At 41.1% G+C, this 27990-nt stretch overlaps 2 protein-coding genes across 7 annotated transcripts in view; one reads left to right on the top strand and one right to left on the bottom strand.

Moving 5' to 3' along the window:
- The window catches only part of CCDC71 (coiled-coil domain containing 71), a 55284-nt gene that overhangs the window by 24972 nt on the left and 2322 nt on the right, over positions 1-27990 (bottom strand). For 2 of the 5 annotated variants that reach the window (XM_060402546.1, XM_060402550.1), the window contains exon 1: positions 70-23344. The exons of 1 other annotated variant lie outside the window; for it this stretch is intronic. The gene's annotated coding sequence lies outside the window, so the exon portion shown is untranslated. Of the gene's footprint in view, positions 1-69; positions 23345-27990 lie in introns of those variants that run through there. 2 more of the 5 variants (XM_060402547.1, XM_060402548.1) reach the window with 2 other exon arrangements.
- IHO1 (interactor of HORMAD1 1) lies at positions 588-27688 on the top strand. Of its 2 annotated transcripts, none has more exons than XM_042236250.2 (9): positions 588-653; positions 2364-2536; positions 5771-5841; positions 8533-8707; positions 10068-10231; positions 19294-19342; positions 19525-19612; positions 25210-25313; positions 25651-27688. In XM_042236250.2, exons 3-9 carry the CDS (start codon positions 5786-5788, stop codon positions 26812-26814), a joined length of 1800 nt encoding a protein of 599 aa, XP_042092184.1. In that variant the 5' UTR covers positions 588-653; positions 2364-2536; positions 5771-5785; the 3' UTR covers positions 26815-27688. The 2 variants fall into 2 exon arrangements, with proteins under 2 accessions (XP_042092184.1, XP_060258528.1); XM_060402545.1 differs by having other exon boundaries at positions 588-694.

Raw genomic sequence — 27990 nt, 5'->3', positions numbered from 1 at the left:
TGCTCCTGTCAAGGTCACCAGTAGTTAATTCTCATTTTCCTTGATTCATCAGCAGCATCTGACACTTACCTTCCTCTTTTATGGATAGTCCCAGAGGCTTCCACAGCTCCTCAGTCACTGCTGGTGTTCCTCCCCTATCCCTGACCACTCCTACTCTGATTCCTTTGCTGCTTTTTCCTCATTGAAGCCTCTAAATTTTGCGTGTCTTGGGACTCAGTACAATCTGTTTTCCATTCATACTCCTTCATTCGTGATCTCAAGCCACCTCACGGCTTAGACAGCCATCTATAACTATTGTGCATTAAGGTGAGAGCATCTGAGAGCGTCTGTATCAGCGAGGGGATTCAGGGTGGACAGCAGGGTATGAGTATGCAGGTGTGAGGGTCCATCTCGTCAGGTGTGTGTGGGCTGGGTGTTGCACAGCAGTATGTGGCGAAATGTAGGTCAGCAGATCTGGCCCACAATTAAAGGCTTCACAGTTCAAACTATTAGGACCGTTAAAACCGTTAGCAGCTTGCTGTGGCAGGAGCCGGGCCCAGGGGAAGGGAATGCGCTCATTGGTCAGAGCGCATCCTGGGGGCGTGGCCACACAGCTTAGGCAACCTCCTCCGGAGCAGGCGGCCTCTAGATCAGGCGCGTGCAGGCCCTCAGAGGTGGGGGCAGGAGGGGGTTGGGCAGCGCAGGCTGGAGCCTGGTGGGTGGGGGGTGGGGAGTCGGGGGACGGCGGGGTGGGGGGGTCGGTTCGGGGGACGGGGGGGGGGTGGTATCGGGGGTCGGGGGATGGGAGGTGGTGGTGGGGGTGTTAGGATTAGGGTTAGCCCTTTCTTTCTCTGTGAGGAAAGACCACCCTGGCTCTTCAAGGGACTTGACTTCAGCTTCCTTGGGGAGCTGTTTTCGTCAGATTCTTTGGGGACGAAGGCCCCCTTCGGGGGCGGAAGAGTCCGCCCCCGAAGTCAGGATGAACCGGAACCCAGGGAAACCCACTGGGATTGGTCACTGATTATTATGACAGGAAATCCCTTGGCGGGGTCTGGAAAGGACAAGGAATGACTTATTTAGTCTACGATCCCAGAGCATGTCTCCTGGTAGAAGAGACTGAAAATGAGAAAGAGCGACTGTACCGAGGTTGAGGCAGGCCTGGTGGAGGCCAGAGAGAGACTAGTTTTTCCTGCGGCCAAGTAGGGGCTCTGGGAGGACCCTGCAGTGCGATCTCAGGATTCTCTTAGTTGAAGATGGGGTCAGATGGGAGGGCTCGGAGCCCCTCACGACACACCCTCTTCAGCCCCATATATTCCTCCCTGCACATAACCATGCCAAGGCCCTTCTTGTGGAAATAGTCACTTGCACTGAAACCTTTCCCTTCCTTTTCTGCTTCCTTTAATGGGATTGGGGGATGAGAGAAGGAGGGAACTCAGCCCTTGTTAAGTTGTTAATATGTGCATTTCAATTTTCATTTACCTTAAAATAGCTAAGGTCCAACTAAGAATGACTACCTCTTCATCACTAGTGTTATACTAGTTATCTGTGAGGAGAGGGATTTTTGTAGATGGGATTTCTAGCCTCTGAGAATATAAAAGCATGTATACAAATAGCATGGTGACAGGTCAATGCGCAGAGGATAGGTAAACTGAGACTCTTGGCACATCAAGCACCAGGTGGCCGTTAAGGACAATTGGTATAACCATGGAATTTCTTCAACCATATTTAAGAAACTTCTTAAGAGTAAGTTAGGTCTGGAACCTGGGGAGTAAGTTATTCTAAACCCCAAACAACAGGTTATATAAATTACTCTATCAGCATAAACAGAAGTGAAAAACAATAGAGGATTTATTATCTATATGTAGTCATAATAACCTTGTAAAAAATAATGAGCTTGTAGTGATATGTATAAAAGTGTCTAGATTCTAAATCTACACTTTAGATGGAGGAAATTCTGCTAGTGTGGATGGAAGAAAAAAAAACTTGGGCTATCAAAAAAAACTCGGACATACAGACCCCATAGACTGTAGCCTGTAAGGCTGCTCTGTCCATGGAATTCTCCAGGCAAAAATACTGGAGTGGGTTGCCATTTCCTACTCCAGATCTTCCCGACCCAGGAATCCAACCCAGGTCTCTCCTGCATTGCAGGCAGATTCTTTACCATCCGAGCCACTAGGGAAGCCCCAAACATGAGGATCAGGAATCCCATATTTACTTTATCTCCTTTATTAAAATATATAATAAAGTCTGTGATGATCCAGGGACTTAAGTGTAATAATTGAAAACAATGTGTTTTAAATTTATGGATATTTGGAAAGTTTTGCTCCATTGTCCTAATTTAGTTCCCATTTACTCATTTAATAATATTTTGTATTATTTGCCAGCACTTATTATTTGCTAGGCACAATTTGTAGATTCTGAAGGTACGTTGCACAGAGTCGGACATTACTGAAGCGACTTAGCAGCAGCAGCAGCAGCAGCAGCAGCAGCAGCAGCAGCAGCAGTGAACAAAACAGACAAAAATTCCTATCTTCAAAAAGCTTAAAACTACATTCTGGTAGGCATGGGTGTGCATGCTGAGAGACAAAATATGATAAATTAATAAACTATATAATGTATTACGATGATAGGGTAGACAAAAAGCAGGGAAAAGACAGAGTGATGATGATGATGATGATGATGGTTTTGGCCTCACCACTTTGGCATGCAGGATCCTAGTTCCCTGACCAGGGATCGAACCTGTGCTCCCTGCAGTGGAAGCTCAGAGTCCTAACTCCTGGACAGCCAGGGAATTCCCATATAAGGGCTTTTGTGTTTCTTTTACTGTGAACCATTGGCTCAGATGTCCTGACCATTTTCTGTAAGATTTGTAGTGTGATATAAAATTTTCTTTTTAAAAATGTTATGTAGTCAGATTTGTCAGTTTTTTTCTTCTGGACTTTTTGAGTCAAAGTTTTCCCCACTTTCAGGCTATAGAGAAATTTACCAGTTTCCTCCATCCCAGTGCTTTTATGGTTTCATATTTATCTCTGATTGATTTGTAATATTTTGTAACATATGGTAAACGGACTAGATCAGATTTTTTTTCATATATCTATTCAGTTATCCCAACTCTACTTTAAAATGTTTATCTCTACCCCCAAAATTTGAGATACTACCTTTATCATAAACATAATTTCCATTTTCAGAAAGATTTATTGCTCTGTTCTATTCTACTGGTTTGTCTATCTAATCCTGTGCCAATTTATGTGATGAGATGTGAGGAAACATCTTGCGTTGTTCCTGATTTTAGTGGGAACATTTTTAGTTTCTGACCATTAAGTGGTAATGTTAGCACAATATTGGAAATCAACTATGTCCCAATGAAAAATTTTTTAAAAAGTATGATGTTAACTTTGGGTTTGGGGGTAGATGTTTTCTATCAAGTTGAGGAAATTTCTGTTTTTTTACTTTGCTAGAGTTTTTATTTTGAATGGGTGTTGGATTTTATCAAATGCTTTTTTGTATCAATATGGTTGTATACTTTTTAACTTCTTTAGCCTATTGATGTAATGAATTAGCAGTTCAGTTCAGTCTCTCATTCGTGTCTGACTCTGTGGCCCCATGGACTGCAGTACGCCAGGTCTCCCTGTCCATCACCAACTCCTGGAGTTTACTCACACTCATGTCCATTGAGCCGGTGATGCCATCCAACCATCTATCTCATCCTCTGTCGTCCCCTTCTCCTCCTGCTTTCAATCTTTCCCAGCATCAGGATCTTTTCAAATGTGTCAGTGCTTTGCATCAGGTGGCCAAAGTATTAGAGTTTCAGCTTCAATAACAGTCCTATAATCCTAATGGATTAGATTAATTGATTTTCAAATGCTGAACTAGCCTTGCTTGCATCTCCTGTTGTGTATAATTCTTTCTATGCATTGTTGGATTCAGTTTGCTAATAATTTGATGAGGGCTTTGCATGTATGTTCATGAGAGACACTGGTCTGTAGTCTTCTTTTTTTGTAATGTCTTTGTCTGGTTATATTATTAGCATAATGCTGTCCTCATAGAATGAGCTAGAAAGTGTTCCTTCTGCTACCTCTTGGGGGGTGATATGCAGAATTAGTATGGTTTCTTCTATAAATGAATTGGTAGAATTTACCTGTGAACCCATCTGGACAATATTGCCAGTTTTTAAAATGAATTTTCTTCAGTTTTCATCTCAAATGATCTAGCATCAGTTCAGTTCAGTCGCTCAGTCGTATCCGACTCTTTGCGACCCCATGAACCGCAGCACGCCAGGCCTCCCTGTCCATCACCAACTCCTGGAGTTCACTCAGACCCACATCCATCGAGTCAGTGATGCCATCCAGCCCTCTCATCCTCTGTTGTCCCCCTCTCCTCCCACCCCAAATCCCTCCCAGCATCAGAGTCTTTTCCAATGAGTCAACTCTTCGCATGAGGTGGCCAAAGTACTGCTGAAGTTTCAGCTTCAGCATCATTCCCTCCAAAGAAATCCCAGGGCTGATCTCCTTCAGAATGGACTGGTTGGGTCTCCTTGCAGTCCAAGGGACTCTCAAGAGTCTTTTCCAACACCACAGTTCAAAAGCATCAATTCTTCAGTGCTCAACTTTCTTCACAGTCCAACTCTCACATCCATACATGACCACTGGAAAAACCATAGCCTTGACCAGACGGACCTTTGTTGGCAAAGTAAAAGCAAAGACATTACTTTGCCAACAAAGGTCCATCTGGCATAGAACCTATTTATCGAGAATTATTAGAATTTGAGCTAATTATTTAGCCTATCTGAATCTTCACAAGCTTTTAAGTGGGGATAACAAAATCTGCCTCACAAAATCATTAAGCTTATATTCTGCAATGTGTCTAGCACTGTGCCTAGCACGTAGTAGATACTGTGAAAGTAGTACTACCTTTAGCCCCTTGATTCTGTGGTCTGTTGACTTAACTTTCTTGCAAAACAAATGCTGATAAACACACAAATGCGTGTAATGTTTTAGAAAGTTAGAAAACTTCAGTGTAATAAACAAGGTTCAATTATATTAAGTGTATACTAAACTACCTGTATTTGTTCAGAACTTATGCTTCATCTTATCTACATCTATATTGGGGATCTCATATGTGTGGGTATCATTTTCTGATGCTCTCAGTGGTAATATACAATCCTATACATATGAATGTTCTGTGGGATCAAGGAGACAAAATTGAAAATTGGGCTTGTTTCATAAAATCCAGGCTCTATGATCATCATATGAACTGTATTGTGTAGTATGTTAGATTGGCAGTGAGCGGAGTAGGAAACTTCTGTAAGAGGTGTGGGAAGACACTTTTGCCCAAAGCACTTATTCTTCAACCAGCTTCTTACTGCCCAAATTCCACAGCTTTCTTGGCATTCCAACATCCTATGGACTGAGAAGAAGTAGTCTTTTTGGGAAAGGTTATAGATTAAGTTATTCATTGTATCAGGCAATGAAAGAGGGGTTTACTGGTCTTTTTCTAAAAGCAGATTATTAGTAGAGGTGGCAGAAGAAACGAGAAAGCAAAGGATGGAAGGCAAATTTACTTTTTTACAGGTAGCTGGGTTTGGGCTCTGGTATTTGCATGCAATTTAACTGCAAGAAAAAAAAAAAACACAAAACCTACTTCTGGCAGATATGTAATGGGAATTTTCACCAACTGGATGAGAATATAACTGCTGAAATGCCCTCATCTACATATAACAGTCACTGTAAAGTAATCTTTGGAAAAAGTACTGTGTTAACCTTTTAAATGAATGTTCCTCTCTTTTTAAAAGGAATAATCATAAGACATGAATTTTAATGTCTGGAATATCAAAGATATGTTCAGTATCCCCTCAGGCTCCGGGTAAGTTTTCTGATTATGTATTCTTCTACTTGAGAGGATTGATTTCATGAAAACAGGCTCCCCTTCGTATGGGTTTACAGTAATAGAGTTACCCCGTATAGCTTCTTCCCCTTGTTTGTCACCACCGTAACCCTCTCATCCTGTCTTCTCCCTTTGCCTATTTTCTGATTATAAAATTAATATCAATTCAGCTATGTGTGTTAACTGAACAATGACTGTCTAGCACCAGACCTAGGGACTATGAGGCCTGTGAGAGTTAGACATGGTCCAACATCTAGAAACTCTTACCTCATTTGGAGCAATTGCTACTGAAACAGCAAGGAGCAAACTCAAGACAATGTATTCAGCTGTGTCGTACAATTCATAGGTACCATGAAATTAAGAACCACTCCAACTGCTAACAGGGCTCACTGAAATACTGCTCCCTCTACCACTCCACTGAAGTACTTAGATTGGTGTCCTCTAGCCATGCAGAAGGGCCTGTTATTGCTAGCTTGGTGGGTGTGCCCCAGAAGTGGTATATATGGAGGGATTTCGAATTGTTTTTGGCATGCTTTAACCTGGTGGCTCAGAGGTTAATGCATTTGCCCGCAATGTGGGAGACCTGGGTTCGATCCCTGGGTCTGGAAGATCCCCTGGAGAAGGAAATGGCAGCCCACTCCAGTACTCCTGCCTGGAGAATCCCCGTGGACAGAGGAGCTCGGTGGGCTACAGTCCACGGGGTCACAAAGAGTCGGACACGACTGAGCGACTTCACTTTCACTTTAATCTTTGAATAGTTTTTTTCCCTCCTAACACTTTCCTAAAGACAGCAAAAAACCTAAAACATTGTTCTTTTTTTTTCCTTGAAAAGAAAAAAAAAGGCTTACAGTTGATACAGAGTAGGGGAAAAAATATGTTTAATTCCAGATCGTAGCTTGAAGACACAAATCCTACATGACTTCTGTAGGCTCACAGAGCTGTTTCTTTTCCAGCCCAGCTAATTATTCTCTTTGACCTAAGAACAGAGTCACAGAGAACTATTTAGCTATTTTGAGCAATGATTATGCAAACCATATTATAATATATGTGTGTAGCCCATTATCTTAGCTAATCTTAGAAAATGATTCTATGAGTCAAAATAATTTCTCTTCTCTGTTCTGAACAAGTAGGGTTTCTCTCTTTCTTATATTAATATATAATGATTCCTTTGGCTTAGAATATGTACTTATGTGCTATCTATTTTAAATTTAGCATTTGGAAGAGGAATGATCTGCCTGTGTGTTTTAATGAAAAGGATGTTTTCTTGGGTTATACAACAGCATTAAGTAACAAACTGTTATTGAGATGTCTTTCAAGTAAAAACTTGGAGACTATATGTTTTGTCTATCCACTTATGTGCTATAGACTCAGTACACTGTATTCAAGTGTGATTGTATCATTATCAATATCGTTATCCCCTTCAAATGTGAGATTTAGACTGGCATAGGTATCCATGGGAAGCAAGTTGGAGGTCCACAGCTAGAAGTATTTAAAACAAGCAAGGATAAGACACTAAAGTGCAAAAGGGAATAATACAGTGCTTAATGGATCTTTCTGTGTGCAAATCTGAGTTGATCATATTCTTCAGTCGGTATGAGACCTATATTAGTCTGCTTGGGTTGCCACAATAAAGTACAATAAACTGGATGGCTTAAACAACAGAAAGTTATTTTCTCACAGTTCTGGAGATTGAAAAGTCTTAGAATTGAAAGTCCTATGCCAGCATGATTGGTTTTTGGTGAAGACTCCCTTCTTGGCTTGCAGACAATTGCCTTTTTCTGTGTCCTCACATGATGGAGAAAGAATGAGGGTAAGCTCTTTGGTGTCTGTTCTTATCAGGACACTAATCTCATCAGGAGGGTCCCATCCTCCTTACTTCATCTAATCCTAATTACTTCCTAAAGGCCCTATTTCCAAAACTCATCAAAATAGAGATTAGGGTTCCAACATAAATTTTGGGAGGACACACACATTCAGTCCATATCTAGGTCTATATTGTGGTTGTGTATTATAGCGTCTTCTCTCCCTCCAGTCCTGCTCCTTTCCTTCCCTACAGACACACATTCTAGGGGAGTTAATGTGTATCCTTCCCGTTAATTTTCTACATACTCAATTACATACTTGTTTGATATGTATGATGTAGGCTTATAAATTATGTTAATACATGAGAGAGTTCACTATATTTTTATTTTTCTTCACTCAAAATTATGTTTCTGAGACTTATCCATGTAGTTATATGTAAATCTAGTTTATTAATTCTGACTACTGAACCAGTTATATGCATAAGCTGTATTTTATTTCTAATCTGTTCCCTTACTGATAAACAAGTTCAACCTTTTAAAATGTTCTCTTAATCCCTAAAGATTTTATGACCTTTGATCTTCAAAATGGTGTTAAAGCCCATAATCTTGTTGTACAAGAAATAATGGTGTTAGCCCTTAATGTCTGAATTTCCATCTGATTGTTCCTAGGTTGTTGTAATCAAAATGTCTGGCATTCAAAATTTCCTTCTTTCTTTACAGGTAGTACTGGCAGTGTGCAGGGGACTAGGAAGTCAAAAAAAGCTAGCATTCTGCCCAGAATATTCTGAAATAATTTTGAGTTATGGTTTTCATTTGTTCAGGATTGTTTGTCTACTTGATATACTTTTATCTTCTTGCTTAATTTCAGGGCCACTAAGTCATCTAACTTGAATAACAATCAGACTGATTACTCCAGTCTCAGCGATTCCCAGTTCCTTTTTGGATCCCAGTTCTGTCCAGAAAGTTCACAGACTCTGTCAACGGCCTTGGACTCTGAAGTCCACTTGAGACATCCAAAACAGTCACAACAGAATTCTCTGGATGTGAGTTTGAATTCCAGAATTTCTCTGCACATGTTTCACAGTCATTATGGAGATAAACTGTAAAGATGACTTATTCTGCTGGATTATATTTTAGAATTGTACACCTCTAAGGATCACTGCCCTAAATAGATTTGTGTTTGATTGGTGATTCATTTGACTTGGTAGTCTGAAATGGACAACATTTATATTTGCATTTTCTTCTATTACTAAAGCAACACAGAACATTTCCAGTGCTTTGACCACTCCTAGGGAGTGCCAAATATTACATGACATTTTCTAAGGCTTGTCATATTATTGTTTGTGGATATTCAGTAATAAAAAAGAACTTTAGAAAAATAGGGACAAAGTAATATAAATATTATTCTATATGGACTTTTTTTTCCTAAGAAACATCAGATGCTTTGTGGATTTAGTCATTAACTCCTTGAAGAAGGAGATGAGGATACTGAGGGCTAAGTTGATGAATAAGGGCCAGAAAATGTGAAAGTAAAAGTCACTCAGTTGTGTCCGACTCTTTGCAACACCATGGACTATACAGTTCATGGAATTCTCCAGGCTAGAATACTGGAGTGGGTAGCCATCCCCTTCTCCAGGGGATCTTCCCAACCTAGGGATCAAACCCAGGTCTCCTGCATTGCAGGTGGATTCTTTATCAGCTGAGCCACAAGGGAAGCCCGAAAATCTCTTGGTTTTTTGGAGATCAGCTTGTTTTCTTTTGTGAGTCAGAAATATTTTTTTCAATTTATTTATTTTGGTCTAGAACCAGATTTAACTTTATACACAGACTTAACTGCATCAGATAGACTTAATAAGAATAGGTCACTCCTGTAACTTAGTAAAGTATGCTCTGAGATAAGTATTTTAGTACAAAAATTGGTACCCAGTGATATGAAGGAGTAAGTGTACTACCTGAAAGTTTCAGAGTAAGTTTTGCTTTGGAATGCAGGAAATGGCCATTTACATTATATGTCAAACTTATCAGTAAGTCTAGTTCATCAGCAACTGAGCAACAACAACTTGAGTTAAACTTATTAATATAAAAACTTTAACACATTATCTCAACACAGCATAATTTTCTGTTGTTCCCTTTAAACTTATACAATTGATTTTAGGCCATTTTAGCTAACATTTTAAATATCTCTGAGCTGGTAAGGCAGAAATTATACTAGTAAAAAGAGTTGCTTTTCTTTAATATAATTTTCTGGTACATATGAAATAAAAAGGAAATACTACAAGCTGCATTAGATTTTAGTATTATAGTTTGCACTTAAGTGTAACTCTGCTTTGTATAGAAAATAGTTAATTCTATAAATATTTTTATGTGTGAAATGCTATGATGTTTTTCTTTTCCACTGAACAGAGTGAACCTAGTATTTTCACAAAGTACCAAACAAAACCCCAGCTGCTTGGAGGAGATACAAAAGATGGAGGCTTGTTTCCTCTTCCTTTGTCTCTTGGAAAACCAAAAGGCCTCTTGGAACAGTTTGAGGAGAAAAAGAAAAGTGCAAAAGACAAATGTGACAGGTACACAAAAACCTTTCAAGTGGATGAGACAGCTTCTCTTTTCTGAGTGAAATAGCAAATGGAATGTCAGTAGTTGAATAATTCAGTTTCAGCATGATAGTATTCTTACTTTTACAGCCCGTCTAGTAATTACTCTTTATTTGCTTTCTTAGGCTGCCACAGTTTTGGTGTCTCTGAATATTAAGCTAAAGGACTTCTTAGAGAAATGTAATAGTCAAGTAATGTTAGGTTTATTCTGCCTAAAATTCTGTCCTTTTTCTTCAGATCATCAGACTTAGGAAGTTAGTTAACATTTGTTTCAGGGTCAAGAATATAGCACATGAATTATTAAATCATAGTTCAGGCTGATTTTCTCAATTTGAAATGTTGGTGTTTTTAAAGATATAGCCTACACTTTACACATATTCTTATTTGCTTTATATATATATAATATATATATAAGCACATTTAGGACTACTACATTAATTTGTAAATAAATACGTTACAGTCACTGAGGAGATTAACTTGTTCATTTCTCCATAGTAAGTTATTATGAGGACATCCTTAGTTATCATAGAGGTTGTAACACCCAAGCAGAAACATACTCGATTCTTTCTGTAACAGTAAAGATGTGTCATTAGCATCACCACTAATACTTCCATGTTGTTTTTGTTGTTGTTTAGTTGCTCAGTCGTGTCTGACTCTTTGTGTTCCCACAGACTGTAGCCTACCAGGTTCCTCTGTCCATGGGATTTTCCAGACAAGATTACTGGAGTGGGTTGCCATTTCCTTCTCCAGGGGATCTTCCCGATCCAGGGAAAACTCATATCTCTGTGTCAACTGCATTAGGAGCCAGAATTTCTTAAAGAATTCTAGATTAGGAATTCTTTAAAAGATTAGGTATATTCTCCACTGTATACCTATATTCCTTTAGTGATAAAAGCAAAATACTCTATTTGAAGTGTTTGATTCTGCTGGTAAGTAAACACTTCCCAAATGTTGACAGATTTCTTTCCTCTAGGAATCTAGGCTCTAGGATTCATAACGATGGTACAGTACTACACATGAGCAGGCCCCTCTCATCTTACTGCTTCAAATAAATTAGTCTTAAGCTTTTTGTTCTCTGGGCTTTTGGATTATATTATTTTGTTTGATCATAATTTCTGTCACTAAAAAAACTTTTGGAAATATTGAGTTCTTGATATTTCCTTCTTCCCTCTCTCTTTCCCTCCCTTCCTTCATATCTTTATTTCACTTTTCATTTCCTTTGCTTTTTTTGTAGTGAAATGAGTTTATTTATTTTCTTTTCCTTTTTGTTCAGCTGCATGACTTGTGGGATGTTAATTCCCAGACCAGGGATTGAATCGAGGCCCTCCACATTGAGAGCGTGGAGATGTAACCACTGGACCACCAAGGAATTCCCAGAAATGAGTTTCTGTTAACAATTATTTACAAGATGGCAAAAAACTATAGTACTTATACAGAAAGAATAGATAAGGACACTGAAGATCCTCTCTTCCATTAAAAAAATTTCAAGTTTATGATATTGATTTAAACGCTAAGCAAAAATCATAATTTTCATAAATTCTGGCAAAAACAAATCCCATTTTAGATTACTGTTTTCTGTCAATAAGTGCTTGTCAGAAATGTGATGAAGAGTGACAAATGTTTAAATGAGAGAGAGAAAGTATACCATTGTAAATCTGGAAGTAGGAAAGTGATAAGGCATGGTACAGAGTTAACATAAGAGATGCTACTAATCAATAAAACATGTATTTACATATTGTGTTTTGAAAGTACATGTTTTCCCAAATGAGTAGAAAGAGTATATGAGGTTAAAAAAAAATCTCAAAAGAAGCCTTACTCATTCACATTGCATTTGTTATAACTCTTTTGATAGGAAATAAACTAGCCTGGATAAAAAGGAGGATATATTAGCCCTCTTAACAACAATCTGGGAAGGACAGAGAATGAAATGAAATCAGAATCTGTCTCTTTTCTGTGCTTCCCTCCCCATCTATGCTTCATTCTCTCCTACTAGAGACCAGCTTCCTACTAACACAGAAAAATAGACTCTCACGCCTTAGTTACAATTTGAAAATCCTAGTGAAAGCTTCTGATGGATTTGTTTATTTGGTTATTGAGCGGTGAGTGAAGATGGGGGTATGACTTGAAGTTCTCATCATAATCACTTATTGGATACAAAAAGAAACAATTCTCCATTAGAGGTGGATGCTGGGCATACCAGACAATGGGATGTTCATTACCCAGATTATTATTTTTTAATCAGTCATGTTTGAGAAAACAGATAAGTCTCATAACTAATGAATAACCTAATGACCACAAGGAAATTATAAAATGGGCCATATTCTTTCAAGATTGGGGATCACCACAGTGAAACTTGTTCATTCACTCACTCAATAAATGCTATGCTAGGCTCAATAGGGCACACTGGGGATCCCAAGGGGAGGAATAATGGTACCTGTCTTTGAAGTTCTCAGTCTTGTTAAGGAAACAGGTATGTGATGGATAAATTAACAAGTGAGCCAGAGTTAATAGTTAATGAGCAACAGAAGTAACTATTTAAATGAAAAAGGAATTTATTAAGAGGGTATTGGAATGGCTTCTGGTTCTGAGTAAGATAGAATAAGCATACAACATCCTATTGCTCCCACTGAATGCAACCAAGCCCTGATGTGTGCATGTAGCATCTGAGGACTCTGAAAAATAAATAGTAGCAGGTAGATTGAGGAAGGGAACTTGAATTTGAAGTATGATAGCCTAGCCTTAAGATTTCTGGGGTTTTGTTTTTAACCAAAATGTAAGATGTTTGCTCTGTGACAGACACTGTTAAGAAAATGAAAAGACAAGCTACAGACTGGAAAAAATATTTGCAAACCACATTTTCAACAAAGGACTTGTATCCAGAATATATCAAGAACTCTTAAAACTCAACAGTAAGAAACAAGCAACTGAATAAAAAAAATGGGAAAAAAAATTTTAGCAGACACTTCATCAAATAAAACATATGGATGGCAAATACACGAAAAATTTCTCAACACCATTAGCTATTTTGAAAATACAAATTAAAATCACAATGATATTACTAATATGAGCAGATGATATTCAGTTCAGTTCAGTTTCTCAGTCGTGTCCGACTCTTTGCGACCCCATGAATCGCAGCACGCCAGGCCTCCCTGTCCATCACCAACTCCCGGAGTTCACTCAGACCCACGTCCATCGAGTCCGTGATGCCATCCAGCCATCTCATCCTCTGTCGTCCCCTTTTCCTCCTGCCCCCAATCCCTCCCAGCATCAGAGTCTTTTCCAATGAGTCAACTCTTTGCATGAGGTGGCCAAAGTACTGGAATTTCAGCTTTAGCATCATTCCTTCCAAAGAACACCCAGGGGTGATCTCCTTTAGAATGGACTGGTTGGATCTCCTTTCAGTCCAAGGGACTCTCAAGAGATATTATGAGATGATATTACTACTCATATATTAATGTGACTAAAAATAAAACAGACAAAAATTGACAATGCTGGGCAAGAATATAGACCAAATGGAAATCTTGCTGGTGGATACGCAAAATGATACAGCCCCTTTGGAAAAGTTTGTCAGTTTCTTATAAAATTAAACAATTTACTATCTGCCTCTGCAGTTCTACTCCTAGATAAATGAAAATTTATGTTTTCATAAAAGTCTATACAATAAAGTTTATTGTAGCCTTGTTCATAATCACCAAGAACTGGGCACAACCCAAATGTCCTTCAATGTATGAATGGATAAACTATGGTACGTCCATACAATGGAACACTACTCAACAATGAAAAGGAGTAAACTATTGCTGTACAACAACATAGATGAACCTTAAAGGCACTCAGTTCAGTTCAGCTCAGTTGCTCAGTCGTGTCCAACTCTTTGTGACCGCATGGACTGCAGCACACCAGGCTTCCCTGTCTATCACCAACTCCCGGAGCTTGCTCAAACTCATGTCCATTGAGTCGGAGACGCCATCCAACCATCTCAACCTTTGTCATCCCCTTCTCCTCCCGCCTTCAATCTTTCCCAGCATGAAGGTCTTTTCTAAGGAGTCAGTTCTTCGTATCACATGGCCAAAGTGTTGGAGCTTCAGCTGCAGCATCAGTCCTTCCAATGAATATTCAGGACTGATTTCCTTGAGGATTGGCTGCTTTGATCTCCTAGAAGTCCAAGGTGCTCTCAAGAGTCTTTCAAAGGCACTATGCTGAAAGAAGCCAGTCCAAAGACTATATACTATATGATTCAATTTATATGACATTCTGAGAAAAGCAGAACTATAGGGATGGGTATTAGGTCAGTGATTGATTACCAGGGATTAGGGGTGTGGGCTGGTCTTTACCACAATGAGACAGCCTGAAGGATTTGTTTGGGGGATACTGTCTCATATCCTGGTTGTGGTGGTTGTTAACATGAATCCTAAATTTGTGATAAAACTCACAGGACTGTGTACACATACATATACAAATTTCCTATGTTAATTTAAATTTTGTAAAGTGTTAAACATTATTGAAAGATATTAAGTGGTTCATTTTATTAGGATTATGTTCAACTGCACTGACATATGTACTCTCATTCTTGTAATAATAATAGAAGTATTTAAAAGATGCTTATTTTTCTTTAATGCAAAAATCATCCTGAAGTGTGTGGTCCAGGGCTCCTTCTAGCAGTGTGAATCTAGCAGCTCCCTAAAGTATGATTCTTCTCAGTCCTCACAGTGCTTGGAGCTTTTATATCAGATTTCCAGACAGTTGATGGATGAACGAAGGAAGAAGAGTATTTTCTGTTCCCTTTAGGATTTTGTTTTTCTTGGTCATGACATGTGGCTTGCAAGATCTTAGCTCCTCAACCAGGGATTGAACTTGGGCCAACGGCACTGAAGGCATGGAGTCGTAACCACTGGATTGCCAAGGAATTCCCGAGGATGGAATGTCATCTACCTAGGTTGTCAGGGCGTGGCAGGTGAAGATTAGGAATCCAGTTTGCAAGGAAGAAAATGAGGCCAATTTAAGTTTCTGCCATAGTCATACAATTGCCAACAACTACCTACCATGGACAACTTTCCAAACAAAGTCTCAAAATCAGTCCCGTGCAGATTCTGCTGCCTACTAGCCTTTGCCCAGAATGCACTAGACCCTTCCCTCCACTGCTGTCAGTGTAGTCCCCTTTCATCAGTCCCATGGAGCTCCATCTTTCTACTACGATAGCCACAGCCACCAGAGAAAGAGGTCACAGTATTTTTATCCTGACTCCCATTCTGACAAGATGTATGTGAAGGGAGAGCCCAAGTTCAGGAAAAGCTCAGAAAGCAAGCCCTGGCACTCTCAGCCTCAAGAGGAGGAAAGGGACTATGCTTCTTCCCAAGATCCCTAATCTGAGGAACTCCTCAAACAGTAAAGAGGATCAGATGGAGAACAACCTAAAATAAAGAATCTAGACTTTTCACTCTAAGTACAAATTTGTAAATGCTGTAGTAGAGGTTTCATCCAAATGCTTTGGGAGCCCTGAGGACAGGCTTCCAGTTCTGACTGGGGGCGTGAGGAAAAACTCCATCCAAGGGAGCACATCTAAACTGAGTAGGAGTTTTGGGCCGAGATCTTGGGTCTGTCAGATTCTCAAGTCTGCCTCTGAATCAGCTTACTCTGTGAACCACCATTAACACTGTTTTATATAACTCTGCTCTATTTTTGTATACTTTCAAAAATAAAAATGGAATTGTTTCCTATGGATTATTTTCAATCTGTTTTTTAATTTAATAATATTGAATGGTTATATTTCTGTTTCATCTATAAAATCATTTCGGTGGATCATTTAGAGGGTTAGGTTTTAAATGTTTAATACATATGAGAAATGCCAAGAATATACAGTGAGGTAATGATAATCTTTCAACAAATGATGTTGGGAAAACTGAATCCCTATGCAAAACAATGGAAAAGGATCTTTATCTTATACCATTCACAAATATCAACTCAAAATGGATTAAAGACGTAAACGTGAGACTTGAAACCATAGAACACCTAGAAGAAAACATAGGGAAAAACATTCTTGACATTGGCCTTGGCAATGATGTCTTGGATATTACATAGGTAACAAAAGCAAGAATAGACAAATGAAATGACATCCAAGTACAGGCATCCTTCAGTATCCACAGAAGACTGGTTTCAGGAGTCCCTGCATATACCAAAATCCAATGATCCTCAAGTCCCATAGTCGGCTCTCTATATCTTCAATTTTGAATGCACAGATTTAACCAATTGAAGATGGAAATTTCTGTCCATGTTTGGCTGAATCTGAAGATGTGAAACCCTGGAACGTAAAGGGCCAACTCTATTTATTGAATGAAAAATCAGCATATAAGTAGACCTATGCATTTCAAACTTATGTTGTATAAGGGTAAAAAGTTTCTGCACAGCAAATGAAATCATCAACACAGTGAAAAGGCAACCTATGGGATAGAATATACTTGCAAACTATATATCTGATAAAGGGTTAATATAAAACATTAAAGGAATACCTACAACCCAGTTGCAAAAACAAACAAAATAAACCCAAAATATCCTGATTAAAAGATGAGCAAAGGAATTGAATGGACAGTTCTCCGAAGAAGACATTCAAATGGCCATCAGTTATATGAAAAGATGCTCAGCTTCACTAATTATCAGGGGAATGCTAATCAAAACCACAATTAGATATCATCTCACACCTATTAGAATGAGTATCACTTAAAAAATTAATAACAACTGTTGGCAAGTTTATAGAGAAAAGGGAACCCATATACACTGTTGATGGGTGTGAAAACTGGTGCAGCTACTTTAATTTTTTGCCACATCATAAGGCTTGGGGGATCTCAGTTCCTCGAGGTCAAACCTGCGCCCTCGGCAGTGAAAGCTCAGAGTCTTAACCACTGGACCTCCAGGGAATTCCCTAGTGCAGCCATTTTAGAAAACAGTATAGAGGCTTCACAAAACATTAAAAACAGAACTACCACATGATCCAGCAATTCCACTTCTAAGTATATATCCAAAGGAATTGAAATCAGGATCTTGAAGAGATATCTGCACTCTCATGTTCATCATAGCATTATTTAAAATAGCCAAGAATGGAACTAACCTAAATATCTATCAATGGATAAATGGGAAAGAAAAAATGGTATATACATACAGTGAAATATTCTTTAGCCTTAAAAAAAAAGGAAATCCTGTCATTTGTAACAATATGAATGAACCTGGAAGACATGATAAATGAAATAAGCCAGACATAGAAGGAAAAATACTAATTATATGCTACCACTTTTATGAGGAGTGTGAAATAGTCAAATTCATAGAAGCAGAGAGGTGAATGGTGGTTGTCGGTGGGGAAGGTGTGGGGGAAACAGGAAGTATTACTCAAAGGGTACAAAACTTCAGTTTATACAAGATGAATAAATTCTAGAGAGCTACTTATACAGCATAGTGTCTATAGTTAACAATACTCCTATATTTTAAAATTTGTTTAGAGGGTGGATCTTTGTTAAGTATTCTTATCACTAATAATAATAAAGAGGGTAGAAGGAAACTTTCTGAAGTGGGAGATGTATTTATGGCATAGATCGTGGAGATGGTTTCATGGTTGTATACTTATCTCCAAACTTGTATATGTTAAATATGTACAGCTTTTTGTGTGTTAATCATACCTCAATGAACTAATTTAAAAAACTGAGTCCTGACCACTCAGAAGAGATGATGACTACAAGCAACTGGCACAGCTGTCATTGTACAAGACTAGTTCTTTTTGTTCAAAATTTCTAAAGCATTGCTCCACTACCTTGTAGATTTCTGGGTGCTTTAAAGAGGCCTGCTGCCATGCAGATTCCTGAGCCTGTATATATCACTTGCTTCTTTTAATTTCTGCAAACTTTTAGGACTTTCTCATTATCCTTAGAGTTCTGAAATTTGACAGCACAATGTTTGATGTGGCTCATCATAAGCCCTTGGCATGGAGGAATTCCTTTTGCCCTGTAAACTTGTGTCTTTTGGTTCTGGGAATTTTTCTTTTATTATACCTTGGGAAACCTCCTATTTTCACTCTTCTTACTATCTGGATCTCCAATTTTGGTCAAGCATTAAATCTCCTGCATTGATTCTCTAATTTTTTTTTTTTTAATATTTACTTGTTTTTCATCTGTCTTTTTTCTGTTTTCTATTACATTTCCATATGGTATCTTCTGGTTAATTCTATTTGTTTAATTTCTGCTATTTTAATTTATAAGTACCTTTTCTTATTCTTATTATCTGCTTTTATAATTTAATATCATTCTGTTCTTATCCTTAGTTCACTAAATTTTCATTTTAGATTTTTATTGTTTTCAGGTCATGTCTTAATCTTATTCATCAAACTGTATGGTTTGTAGGACTCTGAAATGGTTCTATCAAATTCCTCTTTTAAAGTCAGTCTTATGGAGCATCCATAAGACTGTGGCATGAAGAGCTGTTCTATTGGGGTTCAAAAATTGATATATCCATTGTATAAAGAAACAAAAATCTGTAAAAATTTTTAATGATGAGCCTTGTCTGATTTTTTTCAAAAGTGGGATATATGAGGAATAATTATGATAATTTATTTTTCATTAAAAATCAATATCATTCCCAGAATTATCTCCATTCTTACAGACAAAATAATAGTCATTAGACTAACATATGTCCAGGAATTTTTGACTATCCATAGGAAGTCACTATCCTCTGAAGCCATGTTGCCATAAAAATGAAAGCTGGTGTGTTCTACTATAGAAACCACTTGAATTGCTAAAATCCAACCTCATTTAAGATCCATACAGAGTAAATTTTAAAAAACAGAATAAAGTTTTGTTTCACTTTGGAAATGATCACAAAAAGTCAGTGTTCCCCTTTTCTAATCTGGGCACTAAGATTTCTCAGGGTTGTCTTCAGCTCTGATCAACCACTGTTTTGATGCTGCACTGGTAGAATCCTGCTATGTTCATGGAATCAATTTTGTTACCTACTGTTTAAATATTTTGCAAAGGTTCACTTTCTTTTTTTCTCTATTTTAGTGAGACTTTATACAACTTAATTTCCCATATCAAAGAAAGCATTCACAAGGTAAGTATACCACATTTCAAGGTGTTAGAACATCTTACATTTTAAGAAGTTTAATAATTGGTTTTTGTTCATATAAAATAGCAGTATTTTAACTACTCTTTTTTATCATTAAGTGACAGTTTGCCAAGTTAGTAAAATGAGGCAACAGTCTGTGAATTACTTCCTAATTTGGGGTTTCTTAGTTACAGACATCAGTGGAAGAGTCTGAGGAACATCTCAGTTCCAGAAGTCAGTCTATTTTGGATTCTTTGGAAACTGTGGCCAAGACAGGTGAGTGTCTCGTGTTTGAGGTTATCGGCAGGGGGCGCTGGCGAGCAGTGAATGTGAACTTGCTGACCCTAGTCAGGTTTCTGCCAGTGGTGAGGTTCCACAGTGTTTCAGATGAGAGAATGGGTACATAAGATGAGCCCTGAGGAGATGTGGAGCAGAACTGGGTAGCAGGCCCCAGCCCTGTATGGGAATGCCTGGTCCCTCCATGCCTTTTCTGAAGCACCAATCCCTCACCCAGTAACCCAGCTGCTTCAAGGCAGCTGGTTCTGCCAGATTTCTAATCTCACCACCTGAAGTGAATCAATGGCATCCCTGAGTCTCAAATGAACTGCTGGCTGTGTTGTCTATAAAGGCTCCCTTGCTCTCTTAGGACTTAGAAATAAAGATACCACTCCTTCAGGAGTCAGAAATACTCCAGTCACCTACTGTTCTGCTTGCTGCCTTCACTTCAATGACAGCTGTTTTGTAGTGAATCACAGCATCTTTCTCAATTTCAGTTACAGTCTGTGGTCTGTAAAGTCCTCTGTTCGGTCAATCAGTGATTTACGTTTAGGTGAAACCATGGTTCAGGCCCTTATTCATCAGAAGGGAGCCATGACACAGGTCTCCTTAGATGAACACTTCCCCTGGAACCAACAGCTTTCAGCTCAACAGCAAGCTGATGACTGCATCTGCACTTGTTTGCATTTGTCTCTGTGTTTATTTTTTTTACTTTAAACAAATTGAAGTCAACTTATTCAAATGCCAAGGGATGGACTGCTCATGATTTACAAAAATTAATGCCTTTGTGTAACTTTGAAATTAATCCCCATCTGTCTGCAAAGAAGCACTGTACTGTCTGCTGGCTTCCAACCTGAGTATCCCACACACAGAGCCACTGTGCATTTGCTTAGAAACCAGTTCTGGAAGCCCAGGACTGTTACCCTCACAAGAAGATGCAAGACAAAGAGCAGAAGGAAAAAGGCGGCTTCCGGTGTTTCACATGATAAAACAGCTCATTGTAAGTGCCGAAAGGCAGGCACTCTTTTTACTCCTCACATTTAAAACTGGGTGAAATATTGATATAAAAAGGAGGACTGCAGCTGAGTCCAGAACAGGGAATGGAAGAGCTCAAGGCCACAGCACAGGGTCACGGCAGAGAGGAGAGCTGAGTCTGCAAAGGGAGACATAGGCATGCCTCGGTAGGCACAGGGATCCGGATTCTTCCCTCCTGACAGCTCCTTAACTTTCAGAGCTTAAGACTGACCAGGCAAACAGTAAAACACTGTGGCATCACATTAATTAAAAGCCAGGTCATTCTTAAAAATAGGCACGCAAGTAGCTTGTCCAGAGCCATTCCCTTTCTTGGTAGGCAGTCACTGAGAGGAACCAGGTAAATCTGCTGTCAAATGGCTAGGCCCAGTCCAGCTAGCCTAGAGCACCGAAGCTGCCAGTCAGTGCGTTCTGCAGGCTTTCAGTAGGCATTCACTGTGTTTGGAAGGGGGCAGATACTACGTGAAAGCACTCTCTCGGTTTATAATGTAATTCACACCTTCACAGATTGAGGTCATAAAGTCTTTCCCCAGTCACACTCTGCCTGTACAACCAGAATGATCACTCAAAGCCATCTAATCTAACTCCCCTTCTTCTTCAGTTGAGGACACCAAGAACCAGATGAACAGAATGAATTGCCAAGGCCATCCACAATGCACTTTACCTTGAGTTTAGGTGGGGTAATTAATACACAGCAGTACTTTCACCTAAGATGTATAAATTCTATTGAAAAGTATGATCATTAGGAGAATAAAAAGGAGAGGCCACTATCAAAATCAGAAAATACCTCTTTTGGAAAATAGGTAACTCCATACATCAAAATTCATTCCACAGGAATCAACATACTGTGTGGTGATTAAATCATAAATAGAACTATAAGAAGCATGAGCAATATTTTTATAATTTTAGAGTGAGAAATGCCTTTCTGAGCAAGGCACAAGAAGAATGAAAGCCACCTATATGAACCATGTTGGAATGGAAATATTTATTAATTGATAAATGAAGGTAGCAAGGTGCTTATGTTCACATGGCTTGCTCCAGGACACATCTTACGGCAGAGAGAGATCAGTTGGTGAAAACTGGGAAGGGTACCCTATAAAAAGGGAGGACTGAGCAAACTCCTCTTGTACATGGAGCCTTCCAGACCTTTTTTCAGGTGGCTTTAATTAGCACAGCAGAGAGAGTAAAACTATAAAGGGAAATCACTGGCCATCAGTGGAAAAGCATCAGCATACAACCTCATCTCAATGGAGCCCTTGTTGAATCTCTAAAATAGAAATAAAATCTTTTTTGAGGATGGCAACAAGGTGATGGGGAGTAGAAGGACCTTCAGTTCACCTCCTTTTACAAGCATGCCAAAATCACAAGTAACTGCTGAACAACCATCAATAAAAAGACTGGAATCTACCCAAAAAGGGGGGTCAAATTCAAAGCCATAAAGAAGAAACCATGAAATGGTAGGAGTGGCACACTGACAATATGATCAAATCCCATCCCACCCAGGTGGGCCCACAGTCGAGAATCATTGTATTGCAGACTTTTTCCATACGGGCGAGAGCTCTGAGCCCTGCGCCAGGCTCCCCAGCCCGGGAGTCCGGCATGGGGAGGAAGTGCCCCCAGAGCATTTGGCTTTGAAGGGCAGGGGGGCTTGACTGCAGGAGCCCCTCAGGACTGGGCAAACAGAGACTCCATGCTGGGAGGGCAAAAGCAGCGACTCCCTGCTGGTCTCGGAGGGTTTCCTGGAGAGGTGAGGGCAAGGGTGGTGGGGGCCACTTAGCAGGGTTCTGCATGAACTCTGGCTGGAGGCAGACATTCCAGGTCCCTGGTACCCACCAACAGCCTGAAAACTCCAGTGCTGGAACGCTCAGACCCCACAGAATCATCTTGACAAGAAAACAGAGGGCTTCCCTGGTGGTCCAGTGGTTAACAACCCGCCTGCCAATGCAAAGGACACAGCTTCAATCCCCGGTCTGGGAAGACCCCACATGCCAAGAGGCACTAAACCTCTGCACCACAACTGCTGAAGCCAGGGCACCACGCACTGAGAGCCTGCGCTCTGCAAGGAGAAGAGCCACTGCAGTGAGAAGCTGTGCGCCACAAGAGAGTAGCCCTGCGCAACTAGACAAAGCCTCGCGGCAAGGAAGACCTAGTGCAGCCCCCAAATAACCAAGTAATAAAATCATCCTAAAAGAAAATAGAAATATTGGCAGTATGCTGGCAGTGCACTCAGGGGTCCTGCGGATCTGTCTCTTCCTTCAGCAGTGTTTGGATGGAACAGACCCAGGAATGCCCTTTGCTCTCGCCTCTGACCACCCTCCAACTTTTTTCCCACTCACAGATTTCGAGTCAGCCATTCAGCTATCCTCGGCCACCAGGCCCAGCCAAGACCATTTTTTGAGATTAACTCCTTATTACCCATCAACCATCTCAGCTCCCAGATTTGTCACAATTATTTCCTCAAGGTGGAGGCCGCTGTCGACCGCCTGGTCAACAGGCGTCTGCAGACCTCGTCTCCTACCTCTCTCTAGAGGGTGTGGGCCACTTTTTTCCGCTTACTGGCTGAGCAGAAGCACCAGGGCGTTAGCGTCTCTGGAAAATGCAAAATCAGTGTGGTGGCCGCTCCCTGTTCCACGACGCGCCGAAGCCATCTCAAGAGAAGTGGGTAAGGCCCATGACGCTTACGGAGACGGCTGTGTTCATGGAGAGGAACCGGAACCAGGCCTGTGTCGACCTGCGCGCCCCGGGCTCCGCCCGTGCAGAACCCGCCTGTGGCTTCCGGGAGAGCCGCTTCCTGGAGAGGCAGGTGAAGCTCATCAAGAAGATGGCGACCACCTGATTAACCTTTGTGGGCCGGCTGGTCCCCAGGCAGGGCTGGGCGAGTATCTCTTTGTTAGGCTCACCCTCAAGTCTCCCAAGCACAGTGGCCTTTGAGGAGCCCCTCTGGTTTCCGCGCTTCTACCTGAAGCCCCTCTCTGCAGCCACAAGGCAGCTTTTTAACCACCCTGGAGCCCTCTCCCAAGCCTTGGACCAAGTGTAAACAGGAAAACTTTTGGAAGAAAGAGATTGTCCAGAGTATGGAAGTGGACTTTAAATGGCATGTTTTTCTAAAAAGCTAAAAATATCTGTTTATAACCAAGGCAGAAATGAAACGAGTCCTCTTCTCCGGAAGACACACACACACACACACACACACACACACACAGGATCTATAACCTACACGTGGGTATGCACATATATTAATACAAAACTCCAGAAAATGCTCCTAATGCTAAATCCAGGAAGCGAGAATAAAGTCTACATGGGAGCGATTTGATAATTTTTCATTGGAAGCATTTTTATCTAGTTTTTAATATATGTTTATTGGTTGTGTCAGGTCTTAGTTGCCAGCACTTGGGATCTTTCCTTGCCGTGGAATGGACTCTCTAGTTGTGGTGCCTGAGGCTAGCTGCTCCGAGGCATGTAGGATCTTAGTTCCCCAAGTAGGGACTGAACCCATGTCCCCCGCATTGCAGGGCAGCTTCTTAACCACTGGACCATCAGGGAAGTCCCTATGCTGTGATAGTTATTAAAACAAAAAAATTGGATAGATTTTGGAAGTAATGTGCTCAATACAAAAGCTCTTTAAAAGAGAAGACCCTAAATAAATAAATAAAATAGAGAAATAAAAGACCCTCAATGTGTTTCCTAGGGACAAAGAAAGAATATGTGAGATCACAGACTGATGCTTACTGATTACTGAATCTAGAATTGAATACTTTGCTTGCCTTCTTCATTCTCTGCTTTTGCGGCTGGTAATGTTCACTGTTTCTAAGAAACATTGATGTGATGATGTGATGATGTGAAGTCGCTCAGTCGTGTCCGACTCTTTGCGACCCCATGGACTGTAGCCTATCAGGCTCCTCCGTCCATGGGATTTTCCAGGCAAGAGTACTGGAGTGGATTGCCATTTCCTTCTCCAGGGGATCTTCCTGACCCAGGACTCAAACCTGGGTCTCCCGCATTGCACGCAGACGCTTTACCGTCTGAGCCACCAGGGACGCCAAACATTGCTATTCATGAACTCATCCAGGGTAGGATAATTACATTTGCTTTCTACTACAAATATCAACAGAGATGTCTGGAAAAATATTTCATTAACTGAGTTTAGGAGCAGGGATCCAGTGCTTGAAATATGAGTAAACAGTCTTTTTCTAATTGGTTGACACATGGAATTTACCAATCATAACTACATTCTAGAAAGATCACTCTGGTGACAGGGCTAAGAAGGCAGGCCAAAGATGAGTTGGTGCCATCACCGGGGGAGTAGGTTTCAGAGTCCCCGCAGGTGCTGAGGTTGAGTCTGCTATGGCCAGGATGTCCTCAGGGAGGGAGGGAAGAAGAAACAGTGGGGGAACCACCCTGCTCTTGCTTTCTGTCCTCAGCAAGGTTGATCCAGATAGGTGCTGGCAGAACAGGCTCAGGCGGCCCATGCCAGCTTCCAGTTCCTCCTTCTCCCCCACAGCAGCCTAGGCAGGGTGGAACATACCACAGTCTTCATGTGGTGATTGTCATTGTTCTGTATTTAGGGCAGGAGACTGCAAAAGCTCAGAGTGGTCTGATGTTGGAAATAGTGCAGGACAAAGGCAACGTGGAGCAGGCCATCCTTGATTTGCAAAAGAGACTCGAAGCTGTAAGTGTTAGACCCTGACCCTCTCCTCAAGTGTGTGTTTCTGGCTTTGTTACTAAGACCTATAGAGACATTTTAAAATTGCAAATTTTCAGCCAAAAGCAGAGGCCACCACAGGCCCCTTGGTAACAGGCCAGGGGGAGCCCTTCCCTTCTCAAGGTTCTCTGGCATGTGGACCCCAGGGACCCTGCTCCAGGGTGTTGCCATGCTTCCGCTTATAGTACCAGCAGGGCACAGGGTTTGGTCCTGCTGGCCCATCCTTTGTTTTGTTCACACATTTTATTGTGCCTTCTGAGTTGCACTGTCCATAACTCCTTACTTTTTCACTGCCTTTCTTTAGAGACAAGCAGAGTTTATAGAAATGAAGTCCAACCTGAAGCAACTTGAAGTTTTGGTTACCCAGCAGAGTAAGGACTTTCAGCAACTGTGTGAGCATTTAGGCCGGCTGAATATGCCCAGTGTTCTAGAAGAGTTAAAGCGATTGACCTCCATCGCTCTGACACCCAAACACGTGAAAGACAGTGCCTCTCAGACCTCACCACCTCTGGCACAGAGCCTCAGTTTCACCAGGCAGGACAAAGATACCTCTGAGAAGCCAGTTATGTGGCAGGCCCAGGCCCTCCCTGCCGCATGCAGTCTTAGTGTGGGCTCCCCAGGGCCCAAGGAGTTTGTTGTCTGGGGTGAGGGATCAAAGAGGGATGCTCTCCAAGAAGAGGCTGTGCAGCCGGCAGTTGGAACTGGCAAAAGAAACAGGCAAATCAAGGACAGGGCAGTGCAGACTAACTGCCAGAACTCTGTTACTAAAACAGGCTCTGAGAACTGTGGCTCTGCCATCCTGGGTCACAAGGTTCCTAAAGATAGGGACCCAGTTTCCCAAGGAGACTCGCAGCTTATATCTCGAGGATATAAGGACTTAAACAACTCTGCAACCAGCATTAAGAACATCAGCCAAAAATGGCAAGCTAAAGGCGCATTTTCACATGACCCTTGTGAACAAAGGTTGTTGACTGAACAGAAAGGCATAACTGTAGAAAGAGGGAAAAAAGGCAAGCAGCAGCAGCAGCCCAGGAAAGCCCCCAGGAGGAGGTCCCTACGCAGGAAGCAGGAACAAATGCCTAGCAAAACCTGTGTTTCTAATTCTAAATATCCTCGGCCTCCAGTTTCCAGCCCACAAAGGTCCCCCTGGGGGCAGCAGGAAACTCTTGCTCAGCCCCTGCAACTTTGGGGCCCTGGGAGCCCCACAAATCTAGTCTGCTCTGCTCAGGAAGGAAGAGTCATGCCCAGTAAGACCACGAGGGCAGAGCAAGGGAACCTCGTGCAGCGTAGCGGGCATTCCTCCCAAGACAACAGCCTGCTTTTACCCAGTTTCCAGGGGGACCACCAGATGAGCTGGTTCAGTGATCTCAATGACCTCAACCCCAGGACAGAGTCCCCTCAGTCCCAGGAGTCAGGGAAGAATATACTTTATGACCTGGGTTTTGATAGCAGTGATGATGGCTTCTGACCAGCCCATAATGACTTTGGCTGATGGTTTTTGTCTTGTTGGAAAGACAAATCACAAAACACGTGGGGTGCTGATGGCAGAGTTCTCAAAGCCTGCCTAGAGTCTTCAGGGTCAGAGGCTGGGCTTGGATGGGGTGGTGGTGGGGGTCAGTGGAGGGCTGGGGAGCAGATCTGGCATTCTGGGTACCAGGCACTTTCCAAGACAGAGCCTAAAGGATAAGTGCATCCTTATTCATGGGAGTGAAATGTGTGAAGAGGGTGTGAGGAGAGGTGGGGCAGCAGCCTGGGAATGGGGCATCAGCAGGAGGGTATTGGGTCCGGTACAAGGAGAACTGCCCTCCATACGGAACATCCAGTAGGAGAAGGGCGCGTACAAAACTGTTGCTATGGCAGCAGGACTCCCAAACACATCTTTTTGGTCTTCAAAACATTTCCTTCACATGACCAAGATCTTTCTGGGCCGCAGGATTTTTAAAAAATTTGTATCCGTTTTTGCTGTGAGAACATGTGCATTTTTTGGGTCAGTGGATGTTTTCTGGGACACACACTAGGTCAGACTTCTTGTGAACAGAGAAATAACAGTGTTAAAGCCATGATGGAAAGACAGGTGACTCATACTACATGCTGGGAGCCGTACTTGTCACAGCCACGGAGTCCCACTCTTCCCCCCAGCTGTTTTCCCCTGCTGTTTCCCCCCGCTTTTTTAAAGCTAATGAGAGTGGCTGCAGGCCCTGCGTCATTTCTGGAGAACAGTGGGCTTATATGAGACTTTGGCTTTCCATTTGTGTCTTGTTAAAGTTTTTGAATTTTTGCAACACATATGTATTTCTTTTGTAATTCAAAATTATCAAATAAAGATAAACCTTTAAAAAGCATGTTTCTTTCATTAAGTTTATTGATCTCCAGTTTACTCAAGGAGATCGAGATTAAGATGCATACCATTTTTTTATTCCTTGTAAGTTTCAATAAACCACACTGTACTCAAACTGATTGTTATGAAAGTAAAAATCCTCATGGATGGACAGCTTCCAAAATTTGCCCATTTTCAAGCCAGTACAGGGTTGAAATAGGGCTTTTTTTTTTTTTTGCGGGGGGGGGGGGGGGTGCTGAGCCAGGTGGCTTTTGGGGATCTTAGTTCCCCAACCAGGGATTCAACCTGGGCCACTGCAGTCAAAAG

This window comes from Ovis aries, chromosome 19 (genome assembly GCF_016772045.2).
Source record: "Ovis aries strain OAR_USU_Benz2616 breed Rambouillet chromosome 19, ARS-UI_Ramb_v3.0, whole genome shotgun sequence".
NCBI lineage: Eukaryota > Metazoa > Chordata > Mammalia > Artiodactyla > Bovidae > Ovis > Ovis aries.
This window is presented reverse-complemented; position numbering and strand designations above follow the sequence as displayed.